Raw genomic sequence first — 18,667 nt, 5'->3', positions numbered from 1 at the left:
AAAGGCAGCAGCAGCAGGGCCATCATGCCTTACATTGGAGAGCCACAACCATGGCTTTCCCCCTCCCCCCATCAAGGGGAAGATTTGTGCTATGGAGGGAGTTGTTTCCAGTCACCTGCCAGCAAAATCAAGTGTGAAAAATACAAGTACCAGAATCCTCAGAGCTAATTAACTTGCCACACCTGAAAAAGAAATGCAGACCTGCCTGAAATAACTAAAAAACTCAGCCTCCCTGAGGATTGATGAAGTCATGAAAATGTGCATTAGGAGGAGAAGCTAAAGACTGGTAACAGAGCGCCTGCCTTTACATCTTTAAACATTTCAACTCTAACCTGGGTCATTTGAACAAAGAACTCCCCACAAACCATGGAGGAGAAATAAAAACCATACTATGCCCAGCAAGGTCCTTGGGATTACGAGGACTGTGGAAGGACCTGTATCAGGCCTTGGCACGGAGAATAAGCCTTGATCGCCCGTAAGGTCATCTCTGGCCCTCTGAATGTCTGTTTCCGTGACTAGTTGGTATCTCTGGCCCTGCCATTCGAACGCCAAATAGAATGGATAACCCCAGCGATATCGCACTCCTTTTTCTTGCAGCCATCTAGTGATGGAGCCACATTTTCTTCTCATCGGAAGTGTGAGGGCAGAGAGATCTTGGTATATTGTCACTCTGGAGTTGCCGTGTTGAATGTCCCGCAAGGTTCTAGCCCTCTCCAGGACCCTAGCTTTGTCTCTATAGTAATGAAATCTTGCTAGGACGAGCGTGGGCCCGTGCCTCTGCCGCCAGCCCAGTGAACCCTATCGAGGATAAGGGTTTCACCCGAGTCGGACCCCAGGACAATTCGGATGATGTTCTGGACTTTGCTCTCCAGTACCACAGGGTCTCTCCTTCGGATTCCTCAAGGCCGAAAATGCTCAGATTTTTCCTCCTCTCCCGGTTGAGCCGGAGATCTTCCTCGCGGCATTGCAGTTCCTTGAATTTAACATCCATTTGCATTTCGAGGAGGTCTGTTGATACTTGATTATTTTCGACCCCTTCCATTCGGTCTTCTAATGTAGAGACCTTGGCCGTGAGGTCAGCCAGTTTGGCCCCCATGTCCGTCCTCATGCCTCCAATCTCCTCCAGGATCATTTGAATGTTACAGTGCATGGCGTTCATGTCTGGGGGCTGTGTGGCTGTGGGGCCGGTTTCCATCGTGTGGTGTCCTGGGGTGAACTGGTATTTCGCTAGAGATTCTTTCCAACTCATGGGGTGCCAGTTGCCTTGGGATGCCGGGAACCTTCGGGGTATCTTCTGGGGGAGCCCCGGGGTTCTGTCCCACCCTCCCGGCTCGAGCCCTCGTAGATATCTTTCAGATGATGGAGCCGTATGCTAGGGTCTGAGCTCCAGTCTATGGTGCACCACTGCAAATCCGCCAGGATTGCAGCCTCCCTTGGTCTGACCTTACGTCGCTGGGGTGTAATGAACCACTATGGAGCTCCTCCCGGAGGGTCCAGGCGGGCCTTAGCGGGTGGCTGGAGGCACGGTCTGGCCTTAATTACCCCCTTGTGTCTCCTCGATGTGGCAGGCCCCCTGTACTGGAGTAGTGATCACAAGAGGATGCCGGTAGGAGTGCGGATTCTGGGGGAGCCCCCTGAGCGGGGGGTGGTGTTGTTTTGTACAAGGGGTGGCTACCACGTGGCGATCTTGTAGGGCAGTGCCCGTGGCGCGGGGCAGAGTGTAGCTGGTGCGCGGGGGCCCCAATATGGTTCTGCAGCGCAATGCGGAACAGGTGCCATGAGGCCCATCCAGGCAAAGGGGCAAGCTGGGTGAACGGGGGGGCCCAGGCGCGCTCCCGCCATGGCCCGTGCTTGTTCCCAGCGTTTGCGCGGGCTCCTCTGCCCGCTGTTATCACCCCAGGAAGTCAGGCTGGGCGGGCCCGCTGTGGTAGTGGCGGCAGTATTTTGTAGAGGTGAGGGCTGCCACAGCGTGGCAAAATGCAGTTGGCGTGCAGGGGCCCTAGAATGGAATCACAGTGCAGTGCGGAGTAGGAACCGTGAGGTCCAGCGGCCAGGCCTCTTCCAGTGGAGCCAGCCAGGTAGATGGGCAGATTGAGAGGCAGGGGCCCAGGCGCGCTCCCGCGACGGCCTGAGCCTGACCCTGGTGTCTGTGTGGGCTTCTCCATTGGCCGTCACCACCCCCAGGGAGTCGCGACGGTGGTGCTTCGCGGGGGTGTGGGCCGATGTGGGCAGGTCACAGCTGTGGGGCTCCCGCGTCGGCCCGGGCCAAAGCGTATTAATGGTACCTGAGGCAGTGGGGGAGGACGCTGCTCCTCGGGTGTCTCGTGCGGCAGGGTCCTGCCGCTGCTGCTCTCGTTGGTCCCATGTTGCAGGCCGCTTATCTCCTGGAGTGGGGAGGTGGGCTGCCGGAAAGCAATGGAGATCCTCCGGGTGCCCGTCCAGCACCGTAGCTCCGTGGTATTACGCCGGCTAGCGTTTGTTTCGCGGGCGAGTGCTGGCAGAGGGCCCGGCTCCTCCTCCCACAGCGCAGCACGCCAGCACAAGGATCTCGTCGCGGGGAGCGCCTGGGGGAGGGGGAGGGCCGCGTTCCGTACTCAGGTTGCGGGAGAATGGCGGCACCCTCGGATTCCACGTAACTTCCTTCTTGTTCCTCAAAGGTTCCCCTTCGCTAATTCTGCTGAGAGTCGGCGCTCATGGAGCATTGAGGCATGTCTTGTGGCTTGTTTCCCGGGGCCATGTGGAGAGCTTAAAGATCAGGCAGCCATCTTGCCTGCGCCCCCTGGTGGCCATGGAAGTGGTCTTTAATTGTGACTGAGTGTGTGGGAAATGGCGTATAAGCCACTTTTATGTGAACTGAGTGGTTGCTATAAAATGTATGGGATTGTCCATAATGAGCTTGAGGCTCTATGACCTGATTATGGGAATTTTGTTTTTGGACTGAGGAGACAGGACGTTATCTTTTTGAACTGATTGGAATGTATCACAATGTTGATACCCTTGAGGTGCTGAGGGATTAGGTAAGGACTGAGGTAATTGTTTGTCGTATACATAAGAGAACTTGGAAGGGCAACTAGATAGATGACTTGAGGTTTTACATATCTTGAGACCAGGCGATAAGAAGAGTAAAGGTTTTTTTGTGAAAATTGGTGGACATATACAATGGTGTTCTAACAAGTGGATACATTAGGTAAGAATGTTCAGCACAATGTAGAAGTAACTCCTTTTACAGTATTCTAATGTAGCAATGAATCATACATTATTATGATTTTGTTCAATTTTTGATACAATGGAAGTTTGAGAGGTACAAGAAGGATAATTGAACATATCCATGAAAGAGGGAATTGGCAAATGTACTAAGAAAAGACAGTAAAATGGTAATTCCTGCAAAACATTTTTTTGTTTTTTTTAGAACGATCACCCATTGGGAGTTGTATAAATGTAGTGGTGATCAGGTTATAGCTTTATTCTACACAGAGCGGTGATGGTATACATTGGGAACACCCTTGCAGAATATAGGTCAAGTCTATACTAAACAAAATTGTATTTAAAATCCACAGTGTGTTGGTGGTGGACATTGACACACTGTTTGGTGAAGATATTTATTAAGTACACCTCAATAAATTTAGACCTACAATGGTCGAAATGTATATAAGTACGGTTAGGATCTCTAATAATTGTGGATCAACAATTGAAATGTATTTCTCTTTTCCTTTTTTTGTTTTTTTCGGGATGTATTTTACATTTACTGTTTCGCTCCTCTGCGACGTGACGCATCCTTGACTTGCCACTTGTCTGTATATAATTTTAATTTTATTTGTTTGATGATCTTATAAACTGGAATTGTTATGTGGTGGATAGATCCCTGAGGAAGACCCTTATGTTAGGTGTTGAAACATGTGTTGGTGATGTCCACTGTTGACAATTAAAACAGATTTACTGTATCAATTTGTGGTTACAATATATATGATTTTGTGAAGATTGTAGAGGTACTGGCGCAGAGGTCAGAACTCATTAGTTGTCTTAAAAATAGACACGTTTGAATTAAACTACAAAGCCTAGCGTACCAAAGTATATAACTAAATACAGATCCCGCTGCAGTCATGTTTTTTCATAAGCAATCTCTTCAAACAGGTTTATTTAGAAGCGGGAGGGAGACTGAGAAGTAAATGTGCGTTACAAGGATAAGGGGGTAGAGAGCTAAATAGTGGGAACCAGGAGAGCCAGACACTGCGGGGCACAGACTACAACGAAAGATAACCCCCACCTCGTGTGTGCTGTGTGACTGTTCAATGCGCATGAACCAGTCATTGGCGGGTGTTTGAAACTTGACTATAATTAAACAGAGAACCATGTGCACAAGCTCATCACACATAAGTCTTTACTTCATGTTACATTGATGGGTATTTTGAGAAGGACTAGTAAGGAAATAAAACACGTTACTGCGAGTGGCATATGTTTCTATTAAAAAATGCAAATACTTTTGTAACGAGAACCATACAACTTACTTTTAAGAGGCTGGGGAGCCGAGCCTACGATCATGATAAAAAGAGTGTCTAAACAAGATATTTGGCCTTACTGCACAAAAGTCCCAGACTCGCTAAAAGTGGCAAAGGTCGCTTTAATGTGACAGGCCACAGCTTACAAAAAACACGCTAAACTGGCTCCCTGGCCTTACAGCCTAACAGATCAATTAACAATTGCCAAAACAAATAAATATAGAAACAATTTACAATTCATCACTTCCTGCCCCTTGCTCCCTCCCCTCCCCCTCAATTCCTCTCAACCTTCATTCCCGCTTTCTCCTATGTTTTCCCCAAACCATGCCCCCCCTTTCTTCAACACCTCTTCCCCCTCTTTGTACCCCTGTGGTAGCCTGTTCGTGCAAGCAGCACCATCCCCTCCTTTATCGTGTTAGTACCCTATTGTGCTTCCCCCAATTCTCCTCCAAAGGGCCATGTCCTGGCAACCACCATTACCCCTGTGACCTCCACCATGCTCCCCTCAACACCAATCTTCCTCCAACCTATTCTATGACCTGTAGCGAGGCTGACCTGCCACATCAGCAACAGTATGAACCCTTTAACATAACGTTGTCCCATTCTACTGCCTCAGCCTGTCACACAAAACCACCATCCCTGATGCTAGCCCACCCCTCACCCCTCTCCGACAGAAAAACCTAAAATTGCGGGGACTAAACCAAACAAAAACCACCAAAGTTACAAAAGAAAAGGGGGCAGGAGTGTGGGGACAAACGTTATGCCCCAAACGTTGCTTGCTCCCGAACCTGCCCTGCCCCTATTTACAAATCAGAGAAGGGCGGTGTATGCTCGCTGTCCTGTGCAGTACCCAAAAACCATCTCGGGGGGAAACGATTGCGTGTACCCCCCACGGCTTCTCCCTTTGGGCTTAATGCACACAAAGTCCAGACTCGCTCCAAGTGGAAAAGGTTGCTTTAATGTGACAGGTCACAGCTTCCAAAAACGTGCTGACCCTGGCTCCCTGGCCTTACAGACTAACAGATCAGTTAACAATCGCCAAAACAAATAAATAAACAATTTACAATTCATCACTTCCTGTCCCTTGCTCCCTCCCACTCAATTCCTCTCAACCTTAATTTCTGCTTTCTCTTCTCCCCAAGGCCACAGGCCTCCTTCAATAGCTCTTCCCCCTCTCTGTACCCCCAGAGGTAGCCTGTTCATGCAAACAGGCTACTCCCTCCTTTACCGCGCTAGTACCCCATTGTGCTTTCCCCAACCCTCCTCCAAAGGGCTATGTCCCCGGCACCAGAAAAAGCCTCCCCTGAGGTGTTCTTTCTGACCCCCACACTTCTCCTTTACCTCCAACTCTTTATAATATTCTCCACTGCCATCCTGACATCACACAAGTAGTACATGTTTCTCATGAGTGACAAGTGCACCCCATCCTCACAGAACACTTCAAAGTCCTCATAAATCATCCCCCGGTGCACCAGCGTTCGCACCCCCTAGTACCTGCAGAACTTCACCATCTCCTTGTTGATCTTTTTCCTTGTTCGATCCATCACCCCTTCCTTCACAGCCCCCTTCCATACCCTTCTCGGCATCAACTTGGTCTAGACCAACCCCACAATGGGCCATATCTCCCTTAACCAACTCAGCACCCTCTTCATCTTTTTCAACAGTGACATACCCGTATCCCTAACCAAATAATTCTCCCCACCATGTACAATTAGAGCGCCAGAACCCCATGAAGCTCCCAAATACCAGCCAGTTTAGGCAACAGTTGGTCCCACAAAGCTACCTACCCCAGACCATCTCAGCAGTGCCACGTTGTAACGAAACCCTAATTGGGTTCCCGAAAACCCTTTTCGCTGCATCTTTCCCTGCTCACTTCACTATGGAGTGTCCGCATATCCAGAGCTGAGGCAACTCACCACTCCTCTGTGCCCCATCTGAAGAAGAAAAACGTTTTGTGAGCCTGCTCTCCAACAATCCTCATCACCACCTGCAAATACCTTTGTTACCTAACAACTAATTTCCCAAATCTCTAATGCATACCTTGTACTTGGCAGATTTTCAGCACCCCAAATTCTTAACATTTTCTTCAGAAGACCCACCCTGCTACTTTCCGATGCCGCCCCCATCCTAAAAGAATGAGTCCCAAAATCCTCTGGTTTCTCACCCAACGCCAACAGTGCTCTGAGCATTGCACCCAAGACCTGAGATGCTATTACCTCTGCCCCGCTTTCACGCTGGAAGACCAAACCCTCTCTTCCTTTACAGCTTTCTCGCCACAATGCTCCCTCTCACTGGACACAAATCCCTACCTCCTCTATCCAGATGCACCCAAAGACCCTTGCCTTTCTGATCTGTTTTTGATCTACACATTTTTATATCCAAGCTGTTTTTCAGATAGCTGAACGTCCCACCTCAGCAGACCCCTTCACCTCTCCTACCCGCTACCAGCTCTGACACCCGAAATGCCCCAAAAAACAACCAAATAATACACGTCCGGAACATGTCACTTTCCTATGATAACCAGCACATGCTCTCAATAACCTTGAATACCTTCAATAACAGGGCCGCTGAAACTGGTCTCCTGCTGGCTTACCCCTCCTTTTTTCCCTTGCCCATCCTTCCACATCCTACTTGCCATTTCGCCTCTACTTGGCTGAAAACCCCCAAACCATTTCCCATAAAAAGCAATGCCCACCAATTTCACGGCTATCGTCACCCTAGACCAACCCCTGTCCACACACTTCAAAATAAATACAATTACATCCTCCCTTCTTTTGTCCTCTGCATCCTCACTGTGCACCACCCCTTTTAGAAAGTCCAACCGTCCAACCATGCTCTCCTGTATGCAGCCCTCAATGCTTTGGCTAGTAAACCATCCACTGAACACAGTGCTCTCAATGTCCTAGCCACCACAGTTCCTCCAGGATTCCTTGCCCTTTCATCTCTGCTTCCGATGTCATCCCACAGAATCTCTGCCACTGAAAATGAGATAATGCATCAGCGATGCCATTATCCTTCCCAGGCGTGTGAGTTGCTCTAAACACAACATTCCACTTCAGACACGGCAACACTGCAGCACAAATTCTCTCATTAGTCTGGCTACTCTCTGGCCCTTAGCTGACTGCCTGTTTACAATGTGGACCACTGCTGATTTGTCAAAGTTAAAATTCACTTTTTATTTTGCAATTCTCTGCCCCTAAACACCAGCGCCACTAGCAATGGGAAAAACTCCAAAAAGGCTATGCTCCTTCCCCCCCTCTGCCACTGCTCAGGCCACCTTCTACCCCTTCAGTGCACTCCAAATCCTCCAGAGCCTGCCGCATCTTAAAAAACTTGAACATCCCATGCCACAGGGTCCCCTTGCAGCCACATCGACACTTCATTGAATTCTTCCAAAAATCTTAGCCAAACCCTACAATCCTCCCTGACAGCTCCTGAAATCCTGACCCAGCAATGTGGGTGCTTCACCCTGCCATAGAACGTGCCATGTTTCTGCCAAAAGTGCAACCCTGGGTCACCACTCAACATGCAACATTGAGATGCCCTACTAACCTCTGCATGTCCACCAGCTTCATTTTATGGGCCGCTATCACCTTCTCCAGCAACTCTACAAGCCTGCTCACCTTATCGTCCGGCAAGCGTGAGGTCATGGCGACTCAATCCAACTCTATTACTAGGTAAGTCAAAACCACTGCTGGCCCTTCAGTCTTATCCTCAGCCAATGCCACTGCCAACTCCAGCATCAATGATTGAAAAACCTCTAACATCTACTGACATTCCTGCATTTTGCCCTCCCCACTGATGAAAAGAAAAGCATCCAAATAATGCAAAACTCCCTCAAAACCAGAACTGTAAAAAAAAAGAAACACTGCAGAAAATAGCTATTATGCTAAAACAATGCACATGGAACTGCGAAGCCCATTGGCAACGCTTTGTCAACATAAATCTGACCCTCAAACTGCATTTTCAACAACCAAAAATCCTCTGGATGCACCGGTAGCAAACGAAAAAAAGCTGCTTTGATATCACACTTGGCCATGAAAGCACCACACCCTTCCTTCCTCACTGAGCCCACTGCCTGATCCACACTGGCATAGGACACTCTGCAATCCTCCGGTGCAATCAAGTCATTCACTGACATGCCCTCTGGCCATGATAAATGATAAATCAATCTGAATTCTTCGGCTGCTTTCCTAGGCACAACCCCTAAAGGAGACACCACCCCACCGCATCCTCGGACCCTGCTATCCCAACATTAAACCTTCACGAAACCCTTACCCCCAAATTCCTGGCTCCTTCTCTCTCTGGGTAAAAACTGAGCCATTCCTCCAACAACTCCAACTTAACCAGAGTCTAGGCCTTTCCCTACAACTCCTCGCCCCACCCCACAGCCACTCCCTCTATCTCCTGTTGCAAAACATTGTGTAACGGGATGCCGTCCTGCGCATCTGCTACACTTTTTTTTTTTAACTCTTTATTGGGTTTTAGGTAACATTACAAACAAACAAACTAACACATCATAAGCAAACATAAACAAAACAAAGCTGGCTGTCGGCCCCAAACGCGGGTATTCCTCTGCCTGTTCCATCTTCGAGTAAGCAAGGAATCGCTTCGCTTTAAGCTGTCTCTTTCCCTGCAGTGGTTTTGAAAGTTTCTTGGTTCATGGCCACCCATGCTTGGAGGTCTGCCGTGTGTTTTCCCTTTACTGCTCCTCCTCCCCTCCCGGCTCTTCCTCTCTGCTCTCCTCCCTATTTTTGAATAAGCTCTGCATCAATGAGTTCCATGCCGTTATTTTTTGTCCTGTTTCCCCTTCACCTTTCTCTACCGCCCTCATCCACACCGCCGTTTCAGTCATCACCCATTTCTGAAAATCTGCCCATCATGAGTCTATCCTCGGGCCCTCTCTCGATTTCCATGCCATTGCTATCCGACGTTTGGCTAGTATGCATATCAAGTCTTTCATTTTTGCGAGGTGCAACCTATTCTTGCCTCCTCTTGGGAAGAGGCCCAGCAGGTACATTTCAGGATTTCCTGTTTGTATTTGGAGTCCACTTCCCGCTACTTTGCTTCTGATTCTATCCCAAAAGACCTGTATCACTGGGCAGGTCCAGAACATGTGTATTATGTCCGCTTCCACTTCCGGGCAGCGGGGGCATGTGCGGGGATCTCCCAGCTTCATCCTATTCATTCTCTTAGGTGTGAGGTACGCCCTATGTGTAGTATATAATTGTGCTTGCTACACTTGTGCCTAAATTTGCACACTGGTTTAGAGCACCCCTTTTTGATAAATGCGCAGCACGCTGCTGATGGCTGACCCCTGCCTCCTCCCCGCACCCCATTGAAGGCGGGGTGACCAGGAAAGGGCCGGTAAGGCACGGGTAAACCACTTGCTGTATGCAAAGTTGGGGCTGGACATGTGGGCGCCCTCCACTGTAACCATAAGTCCAGATCGATCTCTCCCCATACCGCTTGCTTGTCCTCACCCAACCTTGCCCTGAATTCTTTATCATATCTCACCCATGCAAACCCCCCAAAACTCATAAAAGCTTTTCTTATTACATCTATATATTTTAGCCAGGCCACACACCTCTCAGGGAACTTCTCACAAAAAACACTAGCATATATTATAAACGCTGATGTCCAGTTTTCAATTGTAACCGGTACCCTTGGTCTTGATGATAGCTCCCGTTCCTCGTCCTTGGACCCTTCTTTGGCTCTCACCTCCCTGTGTAAGAGTTGAAACATTTACAAACTCCCCTGCCCATATGTTCTCTTTTGTAGCCCCCATCACTTGCACCCCGAGCAGCTTCGTAACACCCATATAAGACAGATTGTTAATCTTCTCCATAACCTCACTGGCATTTACCGTAGGTACCTCCACCACCCCTTGTGCCACTGGCTCTGCAACTTTGTTCGTCTGTACTTCAACTGAGGTGACACTTCTGCGGCTCGCCCTCACCAATGCCCCTGCTGACACACTCTCCTTCTCAACGCCTGCCCCAAGTGCCCCGAGCCCCCCACTCGGAGTCCCCCACCTCGTCCCCAACCTGACCCATGCCGCAGACCATTCCCTTTCCTGCTCATCTCTTGCTGCCCCAACGTCACCTAGCTGCGTCATCCTGGCCTCCACACCGCTACTCCTCCTTTCCTTCCTCAACGGGCTCCTACTGAGGGGACAAAAAACATCAGCAGAGTGTCCAGGCCATACTCTCTGCAGCCTTCCTGAACTCCCGCTTCCCCCAGCCTCATCTTCACCTTCAAACCTTAAACCCCTCAGCACCTTTTCACTCGCAAACCGCTCCCTTTCATCCCTCTCCCCCACCGCAAATAATCCTCCTCCCCAAATTCATCCTCCCCAGTCATATACCATTCATGTTGCAAGCGCATGCTCATGCCAGGCAGATCATCGTCGGGCCAGCAAAGGACGTCCACCCTGATGCTCCTGTGTCATCTTCTCAGCAGGGTCGCACCAACCCCTTCCTGCTCTACTCTTCTCAGGGGTGGCGTTCCCTCCTCCACCCTGCTCTCCGTCATACTAGGGGCTGTACCGCACCCTCTAGGCTGTCTGCTTCTGCCTGCCGGAGGGACTGCTCTAAAACCCTCTCTGTTCACTTCCTCTCCAACCACGGGGGACGTGCGGGGAAGTCGTTCTGTACCTTCCCCTTTCTCCGCTATCTACCGGGGATATTGTCCTCCTCCTCCCCCCTGCAGTCTTCTGCAGGCATTCCCCACCTTGGCCGTAGCAGGCACAACACAAACAAAGAAAAAAACAACAGGGGAAAGATATGCCAGCCTAACGGAGTCCTGTATGCCAAATAAGAGCCATGCTTTACATACAACCCGACTTGCTATAAACCCTGTTTTACATTTCTTTTATATAACCCGCGCAACCCACAACCCAAATTCCTCCTCCCCAATACCTCCAAAAACCCCAACCGACCGACAGCCGACACCACCAGAAACAGGCCAAGGCAGAGAAGGCTCGGGACCAACGACCCGACAAATGTCACACCGTTGCCTGATCCCGAACCTTCCCTGCCCCATTTATAAAAAAAGTGGGTGGAAGTAGTGTAGGGCAGATGTCATACTTTCCAGCAGCAAAAGCTGCTAAAATCTCGCATTGTGGGGAAACATGTGCTCCAGTGAAATTGTACTTTTTTAATTTAAGAAAGTTTTCTTAAACTTTCACTAAACTAGAAAAATGGTGCTGCAGTCTAAGAAATGCTATGTTTATAAAGGGGAAAAGTGTGCAGTGGAGTTTAACGGGACCTCTGAGGTGTAATATTGTAACTCCTTTTATGGATGTGCTAAACAAGTGCTGCTAGGAGGAGAATCCCTACATTTGTCTGCCCTGCATTCCTGATGGTTGCTAGGGCTAGGGCTGTTGTGAATCAGGCTCATGCGAGAGCTGAGGCTTTCATGTCCCTGCACCACATTCTTTCCCTGTCAGAATATGGCGCATTTAAGTAATGTGCTGTTCCGGCTTGGAACAACACATTTCTATTTTTACATGGATCTCTGAATCAGACCCTGAGAGCTTCAGGTAATATAACTGGGACAAAAGTGTAATTGTCACTCAAATGCATATGTGAGCCCCATTAAACACCCACTGCCTGTCTGAGAAGAAGAGTGATATCATGTACACTTTGACTCGGATGACAACACAGGACTCTGAGGTTATGCTTATGTGTGATGCCAGTTCCCTTACGGTCTAAAATGGCAGAAGCACAGTTCTCCTAGAAAAAAATCAAGGCCCAGCTGGTGCTTGGGCCATTTCATCACCAAGCGTTTGCAAGTTGCCATGCCAACACCATACACTGCTACCGAACTCCCCTTTCTCCTTTTTCTTTAACAGTAACAATGTTTTGGGCATTAGGTGGCGCTAGCGCCACCAAATGCGCTAAAACCAAAAAGGGTACAAATCAAACAAACAATGGCAAAAAACATCTAGAACATGCAGACGACATATACCTGCGAGGAGGCAATTCCCATCTCATAGCAGAGTATCCACATTGTATGTGTGTGCAGGATCCTGTGTGCAGGTGTGGACACACACCTCTCCAGCAGCACTCGCCATGAAATCAATAACGCTAGTGCCGGCACAGCGGAAAGGCTATTTGAAACAGGTGAACAAATGCATCGTACTATCAACAAGGTTGAAGGGAATCGAAAGGTTCTGGCATGAAATCATGACAAAAAGATACTTGCTTTTAGATGTGACTATGTCAATAAAGGACTGCCAAGATGAACAGTGGGGAAATGTAACATCACATACATGTATATCTACTGAGTATTCAGACACTGGTTAGGTACACTTGCAGTTCTAGACGGTTCCTGATTTCCTCCTGCTGCCATTGTAGTTCTGTTTACACTTTTACACTTTTACAGACACTCTACTACCCACGAGGGGAAGAGATTGTTAGAGGGGTAGGTCTTAGGCGCTACAAGGCAAAAGGGTAGGGAACAAGGGAGAAAATAAAACAATAACAATGACAATGAATAAATAATAAAACTAGCTGCGGTTTTACTAGGCCTTGTGGCATTCTGAACACACAAGTGCAATTGAAAAAGGGGGGCCGGGAGGATAAGTGCTGGAAGGGCCCTCTGGGGGGCGGGGAGGAAGGGAGACGAAGTGTAAGAGGCACCTGTGGGGGAGGCAACAGGTAAGTGCAAGGGATGGAAGGATGATCCAAAGTGGCGGATGTCTACCTCCCAGCAGTCAGGTGTAGGCCCATCGGGCAGTGCAAGAGATGGTGCTGGTGGCGACTGGGCAGGCCCCTGTTGGACGCAGGAGGAACCAGGCCGCCAGACTCAGCAGCAGTGAGGTGGATTAGCAAGGGAGGGAGAGAGGGAAAGAGATGGAGAAAAGAATGGTCTTGATCTGTGTGCGGAACGTCAGGTGTTCCGGCTCAAGACGGAGAGAGGATGGAGGCTGTTCCAGAGGAGGCAGCTAGCCGAGGAGAGATATCTGACCCCAGCTCTCTGCTTGGAGAAACGTTTGATCACCAGACAGTTGGAGCTAGATCATCACAGGGATATGGAAGGAGAGTATTTAGCAAGAGAAAGCTGCAGATAGCGTGGTCCGAGGCCCCAGAAAGCCTTGTGGATGATGCAGAGGGTCTTGAATTTGATCCTTGCAACCACTGGGAGCCAGTGGAGAGATTTTAAGACTGGAGATATACGGTCTCACTAATAACACACTAAACAAGAAGCTTACTTCATAGTCTAGTATTGTTATGCAATGCAGCCAGCAGCAATAAACGATGTTTAAACATAATATAACAATATAATAAAAGGGCAGATGTATATTTATCCTGTATGTTTGTCCGATGCAGTCATACGCAGTAGAGACGCTTTGCCTGTTGACATATCTAGAGGGAGCTGTTGCCTTAGGGTATATGCCATTTCGCATAGCTTCACCTGTTGTCACCGCTAGAGGAAGCTGTTGCTTTAGGACATACAGTGCTCCTACTGTGTTGTGTTAATGGAAACCTGCACTTTTGCCCGTGTACACAGGCTTTCACACTAGTAATGTATATTGGGATAGCCGTACTATTAAAGCAACAACAGTCCCCTGATGTATATATGGTAGAAAATACAGTACCAAATGGCATACCTTCTAGTAACCTATGATGCATGTTTAAAGTACTTACCGTGGAACCAAGGTGCAATACTATCCCCTGATTTGTTCAGTCCAGCTTTCAGTGGAAGCTGCTCCTCTTTAAACCACAGAATAATATTCTCACGGGTGGAGCTTGACGTTGACCTTTTTACAGCCTGTCTCCTGTATGGCAATAAATAAATAGTGTATTGATACATACATCGGTTACACTCACATAGGTTCTCGAGGTTATTTGGTAAATATGAATACATTTCGTAGATAACCATCCACCCCTAACCCGTTTCCTCGAGCCTTGACATACTTAGTCGCAGACTCTGTCCTGTTTCTTTGTGGCCTGCTTTCGTTGAGTGAGATATAGAGTGCTGGTGTGTGCAGTGTGAACAAGAGCTCAGGCAATGCTGGCTGAGCTATGAATGTTCCATGTGCATGTCAGCTGGGGGCTGAATTAGTGTGAGTGAGATGGGTAGTACGAACTACATTAGCAAAGTGTTAAGAATCACTATCATCAATGTGGGTGTCTTTGCAGCACCGTCAGCATGAGGTAGGGGTGCAGCACATTGTAGCTAGTAGCAGCAGATAGAGGACGCATGACACATGTTTAGGTTCACTTGAAGCAGCAAAAGGTGGAAATGTCTGCGTGTTGCTATTCTGTTAGACAAAGAATGCACTGGTTTAAGGACTCTGGGTCTCCACTGAGTAAAACTGGAGTAGCTGTAAACGTGTGAATAACCCTACTAACATGGTAGCATGGCCGTGATGCTTATCCTAGACCCCCTGTTAGTTGTAGCCTGAGTGTAGGGTGAAGCTGTAAAGTCATGGGCATTGGTCAGGAACTCTGTTCCCCCTATGTCGGCTTCAAAGACATGATTATGTTTTGGATAATAACGCTACTGACTGTGTGCGTGAGTCGCGCGCTCCAAATGTCTGTTCCCCATCCTGGGAGAGCAAATCGAATGGTTCTAACAACCCTGAAATGAGTTTTTAAGTAGCAATAACCAATGTCCACCAGCACGTTGTGGAGTGTCCTCTGTGAGCGACAGGAACTGTCCTAGGGCACTGTGCAACAAGTTCCAGACACTCAGACACAATCCTTTAGCAGAGATCAGTCTGAATTGGTGGGTGTAATGGCAAGATTTGCAGTACTCTAAACAAGCTACCATGAGCAAATGGTGTCACACTCCAACGTATAGCACGGCACCCAGTCCCCTTGTGTGATTGGTGCATGTACATCCTATTTTAGTCAGTTAGGCTAGCTGCAGCTTCGGTTTATTTAGATGTTAAAGGTAATGTGCGTACAGAATAGTCATTTATTTAGTGGCCTCACCCAAAGATTAGGTATCACTCGTGCGAAGTGTTAGAATAGTGTAATCACAAGTGTTGCTTTTAAGCAGAGATGTCAAAGGGCCATTGTAAAATTGCATGACAGAGATCAATGTAGAGGTGTTAAGATCATTCAAGGTAGGCCAGCAGCACTACCAATGTGATTTGTATGCACTGTTATTTCTGCTATCTTAAGTTAAGTAGGGCTAGTCAGCAAAGTACCCTGCTCACTTTAATGTGTAATTGGACCCATAATGTATATGCTCTGGTGTACTTTGTGTAGTACGAGTCAGTTGTGTATGTCGGGCATATGTGGTTCTTTCAGGTTTCTCATCATAGCCGGTGTATATCAGGCTATGGAGGTTGTTGAGGCTCTTGGTCATGGAGCCAAAGTCTGTCGGGTAAGATTGTTATGGCCTTTCTCAAATACGAGTAGAGTGTGGATAAACTGGCAATGAGATTCTGTATGTGACTGCTCGCCAGAGTCACAGAGCAGGTTCAGAGGTCACAGGAGATCTGACAGCTGCTGTGACAGCCAAGTCACTGCAGTGCTGAGGTAGCATTCAAGTCTACACCTAAATTCCAAAACCATTATTATTATGATAAACTGGTGTCAGGATAATCTGGAAACAAAAAACAGACTTATTTTGGTATGATGGCTGGAGGTGCACATAATTATTAAAGCCCAGTCTGATTTGTAGCATACCAGCGACATCTCTCTTAGTTCAGACAGCTATGGGCGCCTACGTGCATTTCAGGCACCTTCCCATCTGCATTCCAGGGAATGGGATAAAAGGCAGGATGCATCCCTCAATTGACTCTCTAAGAGGAAAGGTAATGCCTCCATTGACTCAAGGTCTGGGACTGCCCCGAGAGCCTGGCTTCAAAGAGTCATATCCATAAAAAATGCTTGCCTCGTACTAGGGGTATTTACACCAGAGAGCCTTTGAAGCTGAAGACTTGGAACATGGCAGAGTTAGGACAGTCAGAGAGCATAAGAGGGTTTGGGGAAGGATTCCTCCATCTTACTTTTCTGTGGGTTTTTCTCTCCTTCCTCTCACCTCCACTTCCTCTTCCTATTTCACTTCTACAGGAAACCCCTGAAGTGCTAATGTCCAGGAAGTAATTTTTGATTGGGCCAAATTCCTTGATCTGATTGTCTTACTTTGCAGAAATTATAGGGGCTGGTGATTTGTATCAATAATTACCCTCTCCCCTTGGGGCAGAAATGGTGTAAAGCCCAGACAGTGGCTAGAGGTGCTATTTCGCATTCACTAAATTTGGTCTCTACTTGTGACAATGCTTTGCTAGCATATGTAATAGTTATGTTATTCACATCATGCTTCTGATATAACACCGCTGACATGCATTGATCAGTGAATCCTATTTCTACAAAGAAATCCTGTTTTTTTATTAGATATGCCCAACATGGCACTTTCATTAGACACACTTTTAGCCTGGCTACTGCCTCACTTTGTTCTTTTTCCCATGTCTGCGTAATTTCTTCATAATTCTCAATACATTCCCTGTTGTAACCTGTCATCCCTAATAAACTCTTCACATTTTTCAGATAAGTGGGATGTTTCAGTTTATATATCGCCTATATATGTGTATGACATCACAAGGCAAGGGTCCCATTTTACAAGAACAGGGTTTGGACCCCTAAAATAGTCTTGCTTTTATCCAATCGCTTGCAGACCTTTCTCCATAGAAGAGTGGGCCACCCACTCCTTTTATTCATTATGGAGCTTCAATGACATCAGTAAGAATTCATCTGGATCTCTTTTGGGAAAGCTGGTCTTTCCAAAGCTCTCAGCCATTGAGGTGAAGGAGTGCTCCAAGGCAGAGACAAGTTCTACTCCCTACCCACTCCCAATGCACTTTGGGGGCGGCTCTTGCTGAGGACCAAGGCCTTACCACTGTAAGCAAACCTTCAGTACCTGGGAAAGCCGAGACTGAACAGGATTCACCCTGTCTTGCAGCCTCCTGCAGTGAGTTTCCGAGGATCCAGAGAGCCAAAATAGCTAGGATCCCTGTTTTCTCCTTTCAAACCTATTGAAACCACCTTCAAATCTTGTTCGACATGTTCGAACCACGGGGCTGCCTCTAGCATTCACACCAACTTTGAACCTTCACAGTTTGCATCATCAAATTAACTCAATGCTTCATTCCCCTGCAGAGCATTGTCACTCACTCATACACCAGCTCACTGTGCAGATGACTTTGAATCAAGCATCGAACCAAGCATTGAAACGCAAGGGCTTCTGATCGCATCCCGATTTGAACCACTGAATCCTTGCATCACTCATCAAAGCAAACCAGAGAAACTCTTCATTTTTTAACCTCAGTCGGTTGTCGAACCACTCCTGGTAATCCATCCTTCTGCATCACTCAATGTCGCCTTTGAACTGCACAGAGCAACTTCTTGAATCTGACCCTGCTCTGACCCACTTAATGGTATCAACACGACTCAACGCCTTCAAACCCAGTTTAGCCTGCAAGCAGAACTGTTTGACGCCTACTTCGACATCGCCAAACCATCTCACATTGGAATCATCTACCTTCAAGCGACTCTGTTCCCCTGGTCTGCCGTTTGGGGCCCTGCTGACTGGTTAGGACCCCTTTGAACTTTTTTTCCAACAAGACATATCCTTGTGAACAACATTGTAGCATTTTCCTACCTGTAATCTTCCTGACAAAGGATCCATAGTGTTTATATTTTCCTGTTCTTCATCTTCTGTCTTCTTTAAAAGGGTTGGGTTTTTGTTAATGTATTATAGTTAGTTGTATGATGGATTTGTGTAATAAAAGTGTATATGTATTTGTATGGCTCCTTGATTGGACATTCTTTTATTTAACAGTTGTACTATTGCTGCTGTCTAACATTCACATCCCTTCTGAGAGTACAGCCTTCCCTCAGCCCACGTTACCACAAAAGATGAAGTATGTATATCTCTTGGCTGTGCCTGTTTTACATTCATGACCGGGATCACTGTTGTTTAGCCCCTACTCCTCCTTATACTCCTGCAGAGCACAAGTCATCTCGCCAGCTTATCATCCTCCCAAAACAGCACTATGTGGCCTGCTCAAGTTGGTCAAATGTAATGAGTTGATTTGCTTTTGTTTTTTGGATCATTTTGTTTATTATTTCAGAATAAGCCGTACAAAAGAAAGGTAACATCAACATATCCATAACTTCAGGGATTTGTACTGAGATTACAAAATGCAT

At 47.5% G+C, this 18,667-nt stretch overlaps 1 protein-coding gene across 2 annotated transcripts in view; it reads right to left on the bottom strand.

The window, feature by feature from the left end:
- The window catches only part of SH2D4A (SH2 domain containing 4A), a 575,867-nt gene that overhangs the window by 142,263 nt on the left and 414,937 nt on the right, over positions 1–18,667 (bottom strand). For both annotated transcript variants that reach the window (XM_069626354.1, XM_069626355.1), the window contains one exon: positions 14,150–14,280. In XM_069626354.1, the coding sequence (XP_069482455.1) occupies positions 14,150–14,280 (131 nt within the window). The remainder of the gene's footprint in view (positions 1–14,149; positions 14,281–18,667) is intronic.

The sequence above is a fragment of the Ambystoma mexicanum genome, chromosome 6p (assembly GCF_040938575.1).
Source record: "Ambystoma mexicanum isolate Mex_15411 chromosome 6p, UKY_AmexF1_1, whole genome shotgun sequence".
Classification (NCBI taxonomy): domain Eukaryota; kingdom Metazoa; phylum Chordata; class Amphibia; order Caudata; family Ambystomatidae; genus Ambystoma; species Ambystoma mexicanum.
Note: the sequence above shows the minus strand (reverse complement) of the source record. Positions and strands in the feature narration are given on the sequence as shown.